Here is a 19,948-nt window from a genome sequence, read left to right as displayed (position 1 = left end):
CAATTTATAAAAGATTTTATGAGTTTATTAAGAAATGATTCACAAAAGATACATAAATTCAGATTCATATATAATATTAACACTTTTTTTAACCTAAAATGTTAAAATAATGAATTTATAAATTTTCATATGCTTAATTTTTTTATCTTATCTAATCTAAGATTTAGACAAACACTTAAATTCTCAAAAAAATAAATAAATTGTATTTATATATTGTAACTCAATCTTATTATTATTAATCGATGAGATCTCTAACAAATTTAACAAATTAAATTCTAAAAGTTAAGGTTTTTTTTAGAAAAAATGGGCTTTTGTTGATAAAGAGATATCGTTGTGCTCTTTAATTTGTTCCTTATCTATCGAAAAACAAGGGTCTTTACTCTTTATTCCACATTCCTATATAGTACTTTTTGGTATTTTAATCTGAAAAGGATGTTATGTGGATTGTTGATGAAGTGTTAGAACCCCAGAAATTACATCGAAAGCCGTAGTCATAAATTATGAAATTGGCTTGGTCACTAAAATCTGCAGACCAATTTCAAACTACATGGATGAATCATTTTGAGACATTCATCACTGGAAAAAAGAAGAAGCATGATCAACACAACCAAAACTATTAACATTAAAAATGTATATATATATATATATATATGTAGATACTGCAAGCAATATCCGTGTGTGGTACGGATCGACCATCATCAACATAATATAAATATACTTGTACTACTAAAACACTTTGTTTAACAGCTAAGCATGTGTGCGCACTCAAACCAAATTTTGAAAAATTAAAGGTGAAAAGAGGATCGTATGTGATTTCTTGTGTTTAACATTATTTTTTTTGTGGATACACATGTAATTTGCTCTTTCTTTGCTTGTCCTTTCCACATAGATTAGGATCAAGGTTTTCCCATTGTTGTCGCGGGGACACTTGAGAGTATTTAAATTCGATCATTATTCTATCGAATCTAATTGTTTAACACGACCCACATATATTAATTCTGCTGTGTCTTCTAGAAATCCATTTGTTAATCAGATCAGACTTTCACACTCGCCAATTAACTTTGCACTATCATCAAATTTAAAACTTGTGATACTGTTTACAAGATTGTGTACTCATCATCAACGTAACGTTACTCGTATAATTAATTGCAAGAAGCTTAATTAATTCAATGGTTAATCATGCTTTTAGAATTTTAATTGCAAGATTGTTTTATAGACGATTTGTTTGAATGGAAAATTGGATCTTAAAAAGCAAGGCCTAATCATGATCGCTTTGTGTTTGAAGGAATTACTTACCAGAAAATAAAGCAAGAAAGTGGAGAAAGAGAGATATGAATATTAATTAATTGTAGTAAAGATTAGAGTGAGAATTAATATAGCTAATAGTGTTGGAAACTTGGAATAGAAAAGTGATATCGTTTTTTAATTGAATACCAACATACCACTCTAGAGAACTTGTTAGTGTCCTCAAATCATGAACACAAAGTTAACACTTTTAGAATGATATTATGATCTCTAACAATCGCACAAGCATTAGCTTAACCATAAATAGTATATGCATCAACTTATTTAGACCCTTTTGCACATCCACTCACGCTACCCAACCTTAAGCATAAGATGACAAAACATCAAACTATGGACACTTTTTACCAATAGATTTCATAAATTCTACGAATATTTTCTCTAATATTTTAAAATTGCGTAGCTAATGTGTGTTTTGCCATCTTCAATTCTATTAAATGCAAATTCTGCTGAAAAGGAAGATTTAAAAATTTATAAGGATATAAAGAACATCTTACCACCGCTAAATTAACCAAAATAAAACGGAGATAGAACTTGAGAAAGGAATAAAAGTAGTAGTATATATATATATAAAGTTGATTTTGAAGAGGAAATATATGCTCCCTCGTTCTTGGTTTGGGTTATTTATATACTAGGTTCAGCTTCGATCTTTTTCGATGATATGATTCGAATCTTTTATAGTTGATATGTTTTTCTTGTGTTTGTCTATTTCTTATTCCTCATTGGTCATGATGAGATGAGAAAGAATTTTGCTTCTAACCTTGACGTTTGTTATAAATGGGTTGGACATGTTCATGATTGTTGAGTATCCATGTCTAATAATAAAGAAATTAATCAAGAATATAGGAATGTATTAATATTAAGTAAATATTTAAGTTAGTAAAAGATTACAATAATCAAAATTAGTGGTATATATAAAAGTTTTGTAAAAAGATAACTAAAATACAATTCCTATGTTTCATACTACTGTTAGTTATTTAGGTTATTTATATATATATATATATATATATATATATATATATATATATATATATATATATATAAATTATTAAATATGTTAAAACTATTATATTTTATTAGTTAATTTATTAAAGTGATCTAATTAATTAAATTTAGATTAAAAACATATTATATATATATATATATATATTATATTATGAAAGATTAACTATGTAAATAGCATAAATAATATTTTAATTTACTGATTGATCAAATTAAAATACTGAAATTTAAGAAAAAATAATCAATATAAGTTACATAATCAGATCATGATTCTATTTGTAAGCACGTACAATTTTTAATGTTTCTTTTTTTCTATTTTAAGATGTTTTACAATTGGAAGATTAAATACCAATTTATCTATGTTGTTTGATACATATTCATTTACTAAAAAATTTATAATTGATCTGTCTTAGATTGATAATCCAACAACAATATTTAGATTATATATCACACAACATGAAAAAAAAATAATACCCCTCCCTCAAGCTGAAGAGTACACGTAGAGGTTTGGACAAAAAATTATATGAACTGTGACAAGTTATTGAAAAAATATATGCAAGATGGTTCTAGGAAGTAAAAAAAAGCAGTTAAAAGAGCTACCTTCATTTTTTTTTTTAAACTATATTCAACAATCATCTCAACATGTTTTATATGAAAAGCAACGCTGTGCATCAATTGACTGTCATAAAAAGAGAAGAGTTGGAGTGAAATGACAGGTAAAAAATAACCACTTGCTACTCACAAGTGGTACAGTAGCCACGATTCAATGTTCAATTTCAGAAAGCACTGGGAAATTTGTCACTTGTATCTTCGATTTCCATAAAATGAAAATAAATATAAAATAAAAATACAAGCAACATGCAATAACCAGTGACATAGTACATGTTTTTATGAAGGCACAATCAAAATAATTGAAGGCCTAGATCAAAATGAGTGAGGAAGAATAAATAATGAATGAGATAACTTAATACAATGAATAATTTGAAGGGCAGCCTAACCACTGGTTAAGTTACAATTATAAGAAACATGAGGATGTTGCTGAGCTTGTATCACCAGTCGCGAGATATCTTTGCACATCATGGTGGGTTTTTTTTCATGTTATGATCTTTGGGCTGGATACATATATTAGAAAGTGAGCTTTTAAGTCTAACTCAATCCTACAAAACCGGCTTGTAAGGTAAGGTTTGTACCTCACTTATATATTATAAATAGACATTTTCTCTAGTCGATGTGGGACTTCCAACAACATATATCTTTTAAACTCTATAAATAAAGGTCCTATGATCATTCCAACCGCACGTAATATAGTCTCGAGTTCTTCCTTTCACATAATACCTTTTGAGTTCTCACTCTATCGTTTCTTTGTTCTCTTCTTTCTTTTCTTATACTTATTATAACATTCTAGATTTATTTACCTTCAAAGATATTTACTTATTAGTTTTATTATTTTTAAAGTCTTCAAGAAATTCTTGTTCTATATTGAGAAACTTGCATAATATATCGAAAGTAAGTTTTTAAGAATAATAGATTTATACATTTCAAGAAATTATTATTGATGTTTGGGCTAAAGATTTGGACCATATTTAATTGAAGGAAATTTAATTTAAGGATTGAACTTAGTTTGAATTAGATAACTAGAAGCTTCAAGCGTTCATCGATCAATTTAAGTCACTTAAAAGAACAATATAGGAATTTGAACCCTACAAACTTTATGTTCCTTGACCATCATTTACTTCAAAAATATAAAAAAACATTTAAGTATCGATTAGTCTTAGTCATGGAAACTAAATTCATGTTCTATCAAACACATTTGTTGGTCTAAATAGTTAACTCATTCATTTTAACAAACATCATATAGGCATATGTGGTGTTTTTTAGTATATATCTATATTTTGTTAGTCTAACAGCTGCAATAGCGCGTTGAATGATATACAGCATTTCGTAGAGGTTGATTATCCAATTGAAAGCAGGGAAATTGTGTTATAGTAGGTAAGTTTTAGTGTGGTCTCACAGTTGTAATGACACTGAAAAAACCATTATGGGTGGCTAAATCTGACTAACTGTTCAAGTCTTTGACTACTGCTTTAACAATCAAAGCAGGTGAAAAGTTAAGTAACAATTAGTGACTGTAAGTTAAAGATCAAAAGAACCAAAGTTTTGCAATAAAGAAATGAGACAACTTAGGTCATTACACTATTTCACACATATACCTACCAAAAAGGCGGGTCTTAGAGTACTTTTCAGAATGATTGTAGTTCCTTTGTGAACTAACTTTCAACTTCATAATTCTGAGTATTATCTTCACTTCCTTTTACATAATTCTTCGTTTACTGTTTCAAGAGATGAAGCTTACGAAATCGGTGACCAATCACTAATTCATCTTCAAGCTTTAAACTCCGCAATTTGTTTCCAAAACATAGCACGTTTTCCTTTTCTCTTCTGCGCATATATGTTGTCAAACTGAATAGTACAAGGATTGTTTCATTTGATTTTACGGAGGATTTTAACTAATTAAAATTATTATTTTTTTGTTTATTTTTAATAATTTTAGACTAAATAACCTGATGCATAATATTCTGTTAATTCAATTTAAATACATTAGTGTAATGTGTGTGTGTATATATTACTACAATCTAAATAAACATGTCTCTTCCTTAGCGGTTAATGTACACTAACTGCAGTACAAAAATAAGCTTTCCTTACCTTTTAAAAGTGCTCTAAAAATATATTGTATCATACTATTAGAAAAACTACCTTTCACGTGAATATTCGTACTTATTTTGAACTTTGGATATTTTACATACTTTAAGATAATTGAATAAATATTGGTTATATATGAGGCGGCATGTATTATTCGATTGATACCTACATGGCCATAACGAAATCATATCGGCCAAACATTGATAATCTCCAATTAAGTTATTAAGTTATTAAGTTAAGAAGAGGTTAACTCGAAACAGGTAATTATGTTAGATGGTTGAAATCTATTCAAATAAGAATTGGTGAATAATAATATAAATAATATTTTCTACAACTATATTTATTATGCTTAAATACTTACTTCGTCCACATGTTAAGAAGTGAATTATGTATCTCTTGGATTTGAAAGATGTCTGATCAACATCTATATAAAGGGATTTTGTGCTATATTGAAACAAGAGACTTTTTCTCTACATTTTGTCATTCACTTAACACACAAATCAATTCGTGAGAATTTTATTCTTGTTTGACGTTAATACTAAGAGTGAGTATTATCGTTGTATTTCTTTGTATCTCAAAAGCGAATTTCGTAATCTCATTCACTCTTGTTCTTGAAAAATGTTCCAACAATGATTACTCTGTAATTAAAGTTGGAGTCTATGTAGAATATACGCGACTATGTTAAAAGCTATTCCAAATATGTATTTATCATTAGCTAAATTTCATAACATTAAATTCAAAGTAGCAAGTATATATAATTAAATAATAAAAGTATGAATAAAGACCTTGATAATTTTTTGTAAAGGTTAAATATGCTTTAATTTTTAAACAGGGACGTAAAAATTATAATTTGTTCTTGTCCTAAATTTTGATCCCTAAATTTTAAAAATTGATGAATATACTCCTTTTAATCCAACAACTTTAGATTTTTTTTATGTGTTAAATTGCTTTTCAAGCTGACATTAATATTAAGCTAAAATGTGTAAACAATTTGAAACACACGAAATGTTTAATGCAACTGAGTAACTAATTTGAATTTCACGTCAAAATTTAAAGACTAAAAATATATTTAACATTTATTTTAGAATCATATTATTTAAAACTACTCAAAATAGTAAATCAAAATTCACTCTAACTAGATGATGAAAATGCAAAAACAAATATATTATTATCCGGTATGTATTTGCAATATTATTATTATTTGAGAGACCCTAAAAAGACCCATAACAAAAAGTGTGAAAAGTGTGAGATCCATGTGATATATTAGTTTCTTTGAAATAAGAAAATTATAATATTGATGAAACATATGATATTGTTTATTAAATAAACAGAATATAACACAACTCATTAACTTATTACTCATAGACCAAAAAAAGGATATAAATACATGCTATTATAGGGTGTATATCTCATCTCATAATCATTTTTATTTATACACTCACTCTAAAATCTTTTAATGACTTGAATATCGGAGTTTTTGAAGGTAGACTTTCTCCTTTATGAGAATTAAAATCTCAATTATACATGTAAACAATCATGTTAATTCATTTCAGAGACTAGTCAGTCAAATTCGGTAAAAACAATTAAAAAATAAAACTACAATTACAATACACAAAAATAAAACTAATGTGACAGTAATTCATACATTTTGATATTTTTTATGATTGAAAATACGCGCATGCTTAAGTTTGTTTCGTACCTTAGAATCACCTCATTGTATGTTAGGTCTTTTCCTAAAACATGAAATGAATATTAAACAGACGACTGGTGGAAATGTTGTGTAAACGAAACGTTTTAACTTAGGATAATTTGGTGTATTGAATGGGAGAAAAACAAAGGCACGCGCAAACACATCTATGTCAAAAACTTTAGGACTTGTAGTGCGAACCAAACTAATTGTCGTTGTTGATCTGATCCTGAGTTTGTGTTGGCTGTTAGGCACTACCGACCAATTTAACCAATGCTTTGTTTTATGTGGACAACAATGCTAATCACATCACTTCCAAAATATCATAATAGTTTATCAAACAATTAAGAAAAATAGTGTGTAGCTTGACCCAGATCTTTTGGGTGCACTTTTCTTCTAACTTTTTGACTCAATGAAGATAGAGGATATATATCCATATGCTGAGTCGGTCAACCTTTTTGGATTTTCCTCTTATTCAAAACAAGATAGCCACAGGCTTCGGTAGGCTTACGTAGCCATCATCTTCACCCGTCATCCACCATTTCATTATTTCATGCTTCTCTTTTTTAAGTCCATGCCAACATCATTTCAACCTCTACCAATTCACCATTCCATCTTTCAAATTCTCTCTAGTTTTCATTAACATAGCGTTTAGTGTGAAACACATATTCAGACTATTCCTCCAACTATGCAATCCCTTTCTTCCTCATCTTATGTTAAACATGTAGGAATTCATGATTACGAATTTGACACTCTCACCTATACTTATTATGGTATCAAATCATTTCCTATGGTGATCAGATTTTTAAATCCTTCACCGTATAAGAGAATGTAATTAAATTGAAAGATGTTGAACACAACTTATGTATATATATAAAGAAATTAAATCTATGTAACTCATCAAATACTATATTATTATATATTCTTTTATCATAAGGGAGACTTTCATAAATCAGGTACAAGTTTTAGCAGAAGGCATATACACAGTATAAATCCCTCCAGCCAAAGTGTAATTTCGTATTATCATAATTAGTATGTTAAATTTTGTAATAAATAATAATAATAACACTAATAATGAAGTAATTAAATCATTCGTATATATTATATCACTCTTTATCTGTTTGAAATATTGTTTTATAAACTTATACTTTGTCATATATTTATCCTTAAAAATCATTGATGGATTATGTGAGAATTAATATATAGTGTATAAAATATAATTGGTTTAAACTTTTTAAGCCGTGTAAAACTTTATTAGGTATGCAAAAACTTTTGACCTTGATGATGTTGATTTTGTTGTATTTGATTCGAAATAATATATGTTATGGAAACAGATCAAATTTCATTAGATTAATTTATACTATTAATAACTTTATATGAAAAGTGAATAACAATAGTAAGAATGATCATATATTTTATATTTTAATATATTTTTAAAAATATAATCACATTAAATTTAATATATAAACAAATCACATAAATCTATATGACTCATCATTAATATATATATATATATATATATATATATATATATATATATATATATATATATATATATATTTTGCATATTGCATTAATTAGATGACGTAAGCTAAAATATATATTAAATTTGAAAACAAAATTAAGTGAAACAACAATAAGACTTATATTTTCCCAACGAGTTAAGCTTCACTTAAATAATAATCTATATTTAAGGTGTGTTATTTTGTAAAGATAAATTTGTAAAAAAATGAGTTGATGAATTTGAAAATAAAGTTTGGATTGTTTTTTTAAAGGATCTAGAGATAAAGTTTGGAAATGATTTGACTTATGTGATAGATTAAAAATAAATTTTAATAGATAAAAAAAGAAATTACTAAATTGCTCTCTATATTAAAAATAATATAAAATAATATTTAGATAAATTATAATTATTTAAAAAAAATATTTAATGAATAAAATTAACTTAAATTCACTTAATTCTATTCTTTAAAATCCTACCTAAAAAATTGTATAACTTAAGGTATTCTTGTTAAAAAAAATGAAAGGCTATTTCGTCCACTGCAAATAATTTAAGAAATTGATTTTTTTTTTCAACAATTTTTCATTACAGGTAGACTTAAGACCATGACATCTGTGCAGATGTTTAATGTGCGTTTTTCTTGTAATTCAAAATGGTTTACAAACGTGCCAATGATATAGGAAAAGGAGTTGCATATATTCCATTGATAAGTTTCAATACAAGAAGGAAATCATAAAGCAAACTAAGCATACTTTGTTCTTAAGCATAGAGAAAGCATAAGAAGTTTGAATGCATGGAACCACAAGGAAATCGATTTCCAACACATGGCATCGTCCCTGAAATCGATTCCAAACTTCTTCCAAATTCGATTCTACTTCTTTCACAATGCAAGAATCGATTTTAACTAATCCTGAACCGGTTCTCCGATCCTCAAATGTCCATGGAGGCTGGTTACCATGTAAGTCTGAGCCACCATTCTTACTATCGGTTCTTCATCATGAAGCATGTCTGAATGGCTTCTTTATCATTCCCATACCTCTCGAACTCCTCCAACCAAAAACAACTGCATGCTTCGCATCGCCTCCAAATTTCGCAAAAGAACACAACATTAGAGTTAAATGTAACTTAGCTTGAATTTATAAATGTCATATTCTTTTTTATTAATAGGCATAAATGCCATGTTTAAATAAGTTTGTCTATATTTCTCAAACTTTTCAGTTGATTATCTTAATTTATTAAAAGAAATGTTAGTTTAAATTTCTGTATAAATCTAAATAGGTAAAACCGGCTAAGATTGGCATTTAAATTCTTTCGCTTAATGTGGCGGCTAGCATAAATAATAACGTATAATTAGGTTTTACCTATGCCTGTACCAATATAATCTACATGTTTTAAGATTTCCCCAAACACTTTCATCTCAAGGAAGCCATGATTTAAAAAATCAGTCTATGAATGTTGTTAAATTAATCACTACTCTAAACCTACTTTTAAGATATTTTTTAGAAAATTTTTATAGCAGAAATGTTTTTCTTTCTAAAGTTAAGAATATAAGCCTCAATAAATATAATAATATCAAAACTTCATTCATCAATTTTTTAAATATAATAAAGATAATTTCAGCACTATAATATAAATTACTGACAAAACTTATTATTTTTAATTAATTTTGTTAAAAAGTGTGAAATACTTGAAAGAGAATTATAAATAGAAACAGATTGAGTATATATTAAATTTTGAGGGCAATATACTTTTAACAAGACTACAATTGTGACATTTATAGATTTGTTTTAGATATCTTGCTAAGTATATATTAACACCTCTTAGGTTTTTTTTTTTCCTTTTTAGCGGACAAAGATAGGTATATAATTGGAAACCTAGGTACAATATGTATAATAATCCTTATACAAAATCTCCAAACCTTCCATGATAAAGTTTTAATACAAAACATAAGATTGAAAGACCAAGTTACAAAAACCAATTTCTGATAAGGTTTTTCTCTGTTAAATGAGATATTGCTGTTATATGTAACCAGCATTCTGCAGCAAAATCAAACATAAAATGGTGCTGTAATATCTTCCTAGTTGAAAAAAAATGCAGGAAAACTGATGAATGAAACCAGAAACTAGTTGCATATAGAAGGATGAAGAAAGCAAAGTGAAGTGCATTTATATATATATATATATATATATATATCATTAATGTATATATATAATATGATGTCATCTTCAAGTACAGTTGAAGACGTATATATATACGATACATATTGTGATTGATATGAAATGAACGTAGCATTATATTTATCCAAATACACATAGTAAACATATGCCTCTCATCATCATCATCATCATTATTTATCTTTATTATTATATTCATTATTATTATTATTATCATCATCATAATAAATAATAATAATAATTATTCATATTCATTTATTTATTTTATTTACTGTGATGATGATGGATGAGTTTACAGCATGATCCAACTCACTGGAACTTCACCATCATCGGTGTTCAATCTCAAGTCCTTCCAAACAGTTTCGGAAGCATCAACAATGTTGTTTTTGCAGCCATGGCTTGAGTCACACTCGTCAACCACCTTAGCCACCGTGCTCCTTCCGTTTCTCGCTTTGATTTTGATCATCCTCCCGCACCGTACGCCGTGATTGTACCATCCGCTAGACAGTGCCACCACTCTTTGCGGCAGCGGATGGAACTTGCCGTCGCACTCGGCGGCGCCCCCTCCGTCCCCGCCGCGAGCAAAGTCGTTGACGGTGAGAATGGCGTGCGTTCCAGAGGGTACGTACGCAGGGGAACGATGATGATGTTGATGATGATGTTTGGATTTGTGCTTTGCGTTTGTAAGAGATGGAAGGTGTGTTAATATTGTAAGGAAAAAGAAAAGCATGAATGCACAAATTTTATTCATTTTGAATCGCTATGTGGTGGTTGCAACCAAAGAGATGGTATGATCCTATATATATAATAGAGAAAGCCAAGGGTAATGTAATCTAGGTTTTATCGCTTTATGCACTCCTCAAATTTCTAACCTTTTTCTTTATTCTTTTTTCTTCCAAAACCTTCTTTTAACCACACATAAGACATCAAGTAGAATCGCACTTTACAATTTCAAATCAGACTAATCTCTTCAACTAGATTCCATTGTTTTATTGCATTGTTCTGTCGAAGAGAATGTCATATAAGGTTGTTTTCGATGGAGTTATTTTAAATTAAACATCATTGTTTAACAAGATCTTACGTTAAATAAGTGTCACGACGTTTTGTATTATGTACCATATATTACGATACTCGTATAAGTAGTATATATATCAACACTAGGATAATATATAACACACGTATACCTAATGATAATGTCACGTGATTTATTTTAGTGAAATTTTGTTGTTAAATTAATATTATTAAATTTTCAACAATTCCATCTAAAACGGTCATATGACATATACAACTTTTAAAGGTTAAAATTATATGTACTCCAACACCTTGTGTTTATAAGCATACTATTATAATGTGGATTAGGAATTCGATTTTACTCATTCTAATTCATTTTCAATTCAATTTATAGATCTTAATTAAGTGAAATAGAACATAGTATATTAATTTATTGGCTAAAGCAAATTAAGAAACACAATCCATGTTTTGATGTCGGTTGGAGATTAACAAATTGACCTCTCAAAGCATAGAAAATACTGAAAAGGACAGAAAAAAGATTGTTTTTTAATATGTGTTACTCATTTTATTTTGCATATATACATATTATCTTTTCTTACCAAAAAGAATCATTTAAACATGTTGAAAATTGGGTTGATATGAATTAAGTAACTCCGGAGTAAAGTGATTAGAGGGTGAAGCCTAGATTTATGGCCTAGATGATTTTTAAATTATAATTAAATTATAAAAATAAAATTTTAGAAAAAATGAACACAAAGTATTAATCGTAATAAACTTTCAAGTTCAAAAATCAATTTAAACAACATTCGTCATTTTTTTCTTATACAAATCACTAATTCAATATCTAACAAATTTATTATCGTTTGAAATGATTCTCTTACCTACAAGCTGTTTAGTTGGAAAATTCTCCAAAAAATGATACCAAACAAAATAGTTATATCATCATATAAAAACTTAATCGTTAGTTAAACTATCAAATAAAGGAAAATGAGAGACTTTCATAATAAAAGGTTACTTACTCTAAATTAAAAACTGATTCCTTGATAGTGATCTCAAACTCGCATGTTGCATTATGAGATTTGATTTTAAAAGAGAAGTGAAGTGATAAATTGAGAGAAATCAAGGATAAAAGATAGAGAGAGAAAGGCTTAAAGAGAAGAAAAAATAATTAAGAATATGAAAAAAAAGAAAGAAGAAAAAATATCTTAGATTTTTCTAATTAAACAATAAAGTTTATACTATATATATATATATATATATATTATATATATATATATATATATATATATATATATATCTTAGAGAAATGTTGATATAGTTTATGGTCAATGTAAAAAAGTTGATATTTTATTAATTCTTTGTATAATATATATAATATATTTACCTTTTTTAAAGATTATATATATATATATATATATATATATATATATATATATATATATAGTTTGAGTAAGTTGTTTTTTGTATGTATGTGTTAACATTGATTTCTTTATCTTTATTTTAGTGGTGTTTAAAATTCATCATTGTATGAAATGATTTAATAAGAATAAAAGTTTAATTATTATTATATCCGCAACTTTGTTTATTTTTCAATTTTTGAAATTTATATTGAATTACTATTTAATTACAGTTGGTGATAAGTCCTTATCCTTTTTATCTTTCTCAATCCTATCAACAAGTGTTTTCCTAATTTTACCCAGTTATATCTAAAGTGATAAAATTTGTAAATAATTAAATTAAAAACACACGTGTAATATAATTAAAAATTAAGAGATTAAAATTATGTAAAAAACATAGGTGAATAATTAAAATTAAGTTACTAAAGAAAAAAAATACAGGGACACTAATTTCAAAAACAATTGTAAAATATAGGAGCAAAATTCCGAAGGTCAAGAAATTATTTTAAAATTTACCTTTAAATTTACGTAAAACCGGCCATTAGTAACATGTAAATTATTTGCTTTGTTCTAAACTTGGTTAACATAATTTATAACGTTAATTTAGTTTTGCTTATGCCCAGTGCTGTACATATCGCCGAATCTGTTTAGAATTTATCGAAACTCCCTCATTGAACCATTCATACATTTTTTAAAATATCAAATATTTTTATAGCTTAATCAACCCAATTGTCGATCACAAAATCTTAAGAAAACATGTGGCCCAATTTATATTTTTTATGTGAATTGTCAATATTTAATTAAATTATTATAACTCTTTGTAAATATTTACCTATAACTCTATTCAAGTATTCATTGTTCTTCTGTTTTACATTTTAAATCCGACGGATTACATAGAAATAATAAGTGGGACATAATGTAAAAAAAAATGGATCAATATCGTAAATAATAATTGACGAAGGATATTATAGGAGACATATATATTTAACTAAGCTAAATTCTTCAAAGACAATGATGAAAAAAAAATCATTTTCACTAAAGAAACAATTGATAAAACTAGTTATTCAATAAAAAACAAATATGTAGTTGTTTAGTTGTGAGGTCGAGGTCAATTGACTCGTACACTAGGCTCTTAATAAAATTTAAACTATTTTTAAATCTAAGGCCTTGTTCTTTTGAGTGGATTTGAGGGAATAAATTTGAGGGGATTTGAGAGGATTTGAAGATAATTTTTTTTGTCGTTTTTTTTAGCGAATTTGGAGGTAAATGAAAGTGAATTTGAAAATAAAATTCATGAGAATTAGTATAGAATTGTATTGACGTGACAAATTAAAAAAAATTATTTTCAAATTCATTCTCATTTACCTCCAAATTCGCTCAAAAAAACGACAAAAAAATTATCTTCAAATCCCCTCAAATCCACTCAAAAGAACAAGCCCTAAGTCTTTAAATCTTCACTCATTTAAATTTGTGTGATGAGATTATTTGTAAAAAGTATTTCAATGTTTAAGTTAATAGATAACGGTTTAGTAAGTAAAATTAATTTTTTAACCATATAATAAATATAATTACATGTCTTTTTTATCTTGAACTTGTATTTATAAATGAGTTTTTAATTAATATTTACTTAATATATTATATATGATAGATATTAAACACATTTTGTTAAGATGACCATAAAAAGAATCTATTATAAGTTGAAGAACATTTGTATCCGAGGAGAAAACAAAGCACTATTAACTTTTGTAATGCTAAAATGAAAAAACAGTCAAAATGTATGTTGTCATCACTTTAATATTTCATTTATCTTCTTTTCCTTTCATTTACATTAGTGATCTAATTCTTATAATACTTCATCAAACACTAAAACTTACGTTCCTTTGAATGTATAAAACATCAGAAAATAATTATCTAAGTTGAAAATTGTAGACAATAGCCGAAATTTAAAATAAAAAACTTAAAATCGTATTTAAAATTTTGGTTCGATATTTAATTTTATATTTTCACTAAAATCATATTATAGTTAAATATTATGTATTTACATGTTGTGAGAATGATTTATATAATACGCAACTCATGTTTTTACACGGTGTAAAAATAGTAAAATTGTAAATTTAGTTACAGAATAGATTAGAATTAGTTAAAGTATTGCATTTTGTTTTTATTCAACAGTGTCATATATTAGAGTATTTGTAAGTTATATATAAAATTACGGCAAAAAGAATTAAATCATTAATTTAAACTATTATTTTGTTATTTACTAAATATTTAATTTATTTATAACTATATACAAATTTAAAGTTAAAATATTTAATTGAAGGAAAACTATTGTACCAAAATAGTGCAACAAATCTTGAGATTTACAATGTTGGTTTAGATTATAATGACAGTATGAATTTACAATTGTTTTAAAATTTGACTAGATTTGATGTTGCTTTGGGTTGCAATCTGTATTTGATTCAATTTTACGTTAATTATAATTTTGGGTTGCTGAAGATCATGAGAGTATATGAATTAATATTTCTATTAATAATATATTTATATTAGGCCTAGGCCGTTCAATGCTTCACAAGATGTAGTTATATTTTGAAATGTTCTTATGCTTTATTTGTTGTATTTACAGAGAGGGATATAATTGACATAGTAGACCGTTTGAGAAAATTAATAATTTTTTTTAAAAGTTCATGATAATAAATAATGTTTTTAATTTATATTTGTTGTATTTCGTATAATTTTGATTGATGAAATCTATATTATTCTTTAAATAACATTATTTCAACGCTAACTTGATGAATGAAAACTTCAATTTTAAAGGAAATCTTTAACTGGAATAATAAGAACGAAGGGAAACATTCGTGTGAAATATTATTCATTCAAAGAACAAAAGTAAAATAATGATTTTGTGGAATTTACATAAGGAATAATGAATCATTACCTTATACAATAATTAATTATATTTTGATCGACCCAAGCCTAATTCATAATCATAAGATACAAACCTTATTCTACAGGTTTTTTTAAATTGAGTAGCACCAAAATATATTCTAGTGATATTTTCATTTTATAGTTTATAAGTCACTTTCAACCTAACAATTACTATTTTTTTTATTTTTATAATTCACAGTACATTATTATTATTACTATTATTATTATTATTATTATTATTATTATTATTATTATTATTATTATTATTATTATTATTATGAGTTTTTTCATGCCGTGGTCCAAATAACTGCTACTTCACCGTCATCAGTGTTGAGTCCCAAATCATTCCACACAGTTTCCGACGCATCCACCACGTTGTTCTTGCATGCTCTGGGACAACCATTCACGGAGTCACACTCGTCCACCACCTTCGCCACCGTACTCCTTCCGTTTCTAGCTTTGATTCTGATCATTCTCCCGCACCGTGCGCCGTTGCTGTACCATCCGGTGGACAGCGCCACCACTCTCTGCGGCAACGGATGGAACTTGCCGTCGCACTCGGAGGCGTCCCCTCCGTCTCCGTCGCGACCGAAGTCGTTGAGAGTGAGAATGGCAGGCGTTCCAGAGGGATTGATCTCGGGGGAATGAGCGCCGTTGGATCTGCATGAAGCTGCGTGCGTGAGAAGTGTTGTCACATTCAGTAGGCAAAACAAAATCACGAACGCAACGATATTTGCCATTGCTCTATATGTCGCTTATTTACTTCAGCCGAGTCTCTCATATATATATTAGGCAAAGGTAAGGGTGATTAATCTTGGTTTTATCACTTTAATATTTGATTATTGTGTATTAGTCAGGCTACAAATTATATTACAGTTTCATTTTTACAATCCATGGAAAACTTTTCTAATTTATTACATACACACACTTATCAAATATAGTGAAATTAATAAATAAAATAAAATAAAAATTCAATATGTAAAGAAGTTTAAAGACGGCAAAAACAGAAAAAGAAAAAATCCAGCTAAAACAAAATCTCTCTGCTTGATTCGATTTTGTTAACATTTTTTTTATTCCGAATGACGCAATCTTGGAACCTTCCATTACAATATATTATAAAAATTGGTGATTAGAAAATATCGAAAAGGATTGAAGCTTTAAGAATTTCATTTTTCTCTTGCCGGTCGCAACAAGAACCAAAGAAAACAACAAAGCTATTGCTGTTATAATATATGTTGTTGTTGTTATTAATTATATATCTTCAAGTAAATTGATTCAAGATGTATCTGTACAATCTTGTGTTTATTTACGGCATCAATCACAACATTATCTTATTTAAACTTTGTTTGTTTTATAGTCATGAAGTTAATTTTTTTTACTCACTGAATAATGAAAATACAATAAAGTAAATTTCGAGTTTTATTTATTTTTAATTTCCCCTTATCACGTGTCACTATTTAGAAATTTCCATCTAGTCTTAAAAGATTTACTAAATATTTGTAATATAAATAAATTTCAAGAAGTTAATTTATAAATAAATTAAAAAAATTGTTTTGAGGATGAGATCATCCGTCTGGATTATGTTGTGTCGTGTCCGAAGTCCAAATATTATTCAAAAGTCTAAGTATTAAATCGAACTATTCATCCAAATCATTGATCGCATTTATTGCTTCGGAGAAAGTGAGGATAAATTGTTCAAATTTCCATTTCTGGGTTAGATGCATTTCTGATTTTTTTCGCTTTTAGTTATGTAAAAAACTGATATTTGGGTTTAGAGTTTTGGAGTACCATTTTGCTCCATTTATATCTAATTTATCATAAGGATTAAATAATATTATATATCTTATCTAACCTTTCAGTTTTGTTCATGGGAACAATGTAATTTCTTTCTGTATTCATGGTTTGCTTTATCTGATGTCCTTGTGCAAGACAAAAAAATTCCTTCTGCTTCTATATTCTCTCTGGCTGCTTTGGAGGTCTTATTCAATAGCTTTCCAAAGGAGGAAAGTGAGTTGATATTTTGATCATGAGGATTTCTTCAATTTCAATTTGATCAAAACAAAAGTCGTGTAGAGTACACCGTTTATCTATTCTAATTGTTTCGGTCGGATTTAGAACCCTAATCCAAAACATTTAAAGTTGTCTGCTCCAATATCCAGTTGTGTTGTCTTCGCTCTTCTCCTTGTCTAAGCCGCGTTGACTTTGCGTAATAATTTTGTAATAAGATTTAGTTATCAGAGCTCTAAGTTTTGTTTTAAGTTACCTGTACCCTTTGCGAGACAAATATTTATAAATTATAATGAACTTACCGTTAGGTCTGACTCATTAACTATCAATGAATGACAATATTAATTGTCAATAAATGACAATTATTTTCATTAACTCCCCGACAGTTATTACTGTTAATTGCCTTAACGGCTGATTTAACCGATCGGTTCACTGACCTGAGAGGTATCATCGGTCGGGCTAATTTTACCGATCGGTTTCATTGACCTGAGAGGTATCATCGGTCGGACTGATTTTACCGATTGGTTTATTGACTTCGGAGGTATCATCGGTCGGACGATTCTTCTGCACTGTTACCGTTCGGTCGATTATGAGCTCATATTAACATAAGTAACACTAATAATTTTTTTTTCAAATTTATCTATTGTTGTCATTACTGTGTCAAATTTGTATAACTATTCTAGTAAATTTTTGATATTCTGGAATAACTTTTTCGAGTAAAAATATTAAGAAAATATATGCTATATTTTTATATCAACAATACAAAAGTATATGTTATAAGTAATATCAGTATAGAAAAATTATTATATCAATAAATATATTGATATTATTTTATAAAAGTATTGCTTTTATGGTCCACGTAGTGAATAAATGCAAACATTTTTTTATTGAGCCGAATTTAAACCTTTAAGCTTTTGTTGGAGAGAAAATACTACTTTCATTATTCAAACTATGAAAGACACGTGCATAATTATCACACAGCAAGAGGAAACAAAACAAAAGGCATGGATGCAGTAATATGATATTATGATGAGTTTTCTAAGCCATGGTCCACGTGATTGCTACTTCACCATCATCAGTGTTGAGCCGTAAGTCATTCCACACAGTTTCCGATGCGTCAACGATGTTGGTCTTGCATGGCGATTGATTCGCGTGTTCTTCGTCACACCCTTGCGTCGAGTCGCACTCGTCCACCACCTTCGCCACCGCGCTCCTCCCGTTCTTCGCCGTTATCCTGATCGTTTTCCCACACCGGGAACCGCCATTGTACCATCCGGTGGAGAGCGCCACCACTCTCTGAGGAAGCGGGTGGTAATTCCCATCGCACTCGGAGGGGCCTCCGCCGTCCCCACCGGGACCAAAGTCGTTCACGGTGAGGATAGCCGGCGTTCCCGTGGGGTTGATTGCGGGTGAATGTGCGCCGTTGGATTGGCACGATGCTGCATTTGTAAGGTGAGGAAGAAGGGTTGCAAAGAAACACGTGAATACTAGAGTCATTGTCATGTTCAGAGTTCAACTACTTTTTGCTTAATTTACTAACTTCTGTTACTGCATTATTTGTTCACAAAAGAACTCCTATATAAAGATATCATTTTTCTATAAGAAAAGTACCGTAATTATTTTATTCAATTATAAAATTGTAAGTTATAAAGTAATTTCTCTTTGGCATGTAGTAGTTTAGGTTGAAATTTGATGTGAATAGAATGATGTGATATAATACGTAGAATGACAAAAAACAAAAGCTCACTGTTTTGAATTTTTCATCCTTATACTTCAACCACTGAAACATGATCTATGCCATGTTATTTAGATTTGAATTTTTCCCAAAATGAAAAATATAATCTAATTAATATAGACTCAACTTCATGATAATGATAATAAAATCTTAAATTTGAACTTACATATTTGTATTCGTAATATGATGACCTGGTTTGATTTAGGTTTTTTACTTGTTTGATGGGTTTTAGTTAAAACTTTATACATTATTTTTTAGCAGAGGTTAAGACGATTTGAGCTTGAATGAGGCTTGTGAGACTCAATTTTGTTTCTCTTTTTATAACCTTTTAGCTTAGACGGCAGGAATAATGTAAGTGAAATATATAAAAATTGGTAAGAAAAATAAATAACTCAACCACATTATGTTTTACCTATATATATATTACCATTAATATCCTTTAAGTAAAGTTTAATCTCCTTGTATATAACACAGACTGGATTCAACTAAAGTAATTTTTTTTTCTTT

At 28.1% G+C, this 19,948-nt stretch overlaps 3 protein-coding genes across 3 annotated transcripts; all 3 read right to left on the bottom strand.

Moving 5' to 3' along the window:
• Positions 1-10,658: 10,658 nt before the first annotated feature.
• Positions 10,659-11,117, bottom strand: LOC124837410 (ripening-related protein grip22-like). Its single transcript, XM_047312754.2, has one exon. It carries the CDS (start codon positions 11,115-11,117, stop codon positions 10,659-10,661), a length of 459 nt encoding a protein of 152 aa, XP_047168710.1.
• Positions 11,118-15,986: 4,869 nt separating this feature from the next.
• LOC124837411 (ripening-related protein grip22-like) lies at positions 15,987-16,439 on the bottom strand. The gene has a single exon (XM_047312755.1). It carries the CDS (start codon positions 16,437-16,439, stop codon positions 15,987-15,989), a length of 453 nt encoding a protein of 150 aa, XP_047168711.1.
• A 2,305-nt stretch (positions 16,440-18,744) lies between these two features.
• On the bottom strand, positions 18,745-19,209 carry LOC124837449 (ripening-related protein grip22-like). The gene has a single exon (XM_047312811.1). The coding sequence runs from the start codon at positions 19,207-19,209 to the stop codon at positions 18,745-18,747; it is 465 nt and encodes a 154-aa protein (XP_047168767.1).
• Positions 19,210-19,948: the final 739 nt, after the last annotated feature.

This window comes from Vigna umbellata, chromosome 8 (genome assembly GCF_029865625.1).
Source record: "Vigna umbellata cultivar VRB3 chromosome 8, Vumbellata_1.0, whole genome shotgun sequence".
Lineage (NCBI taxonomy): Eukaryota > Viridiplantae > Streptophyta > Magnoliopsida > Fabales > Fabaceae > Vigna > Vigna umbellata.
This window is presented reverse-complemented; position numbering and strand designations above follow the sequence as displayed.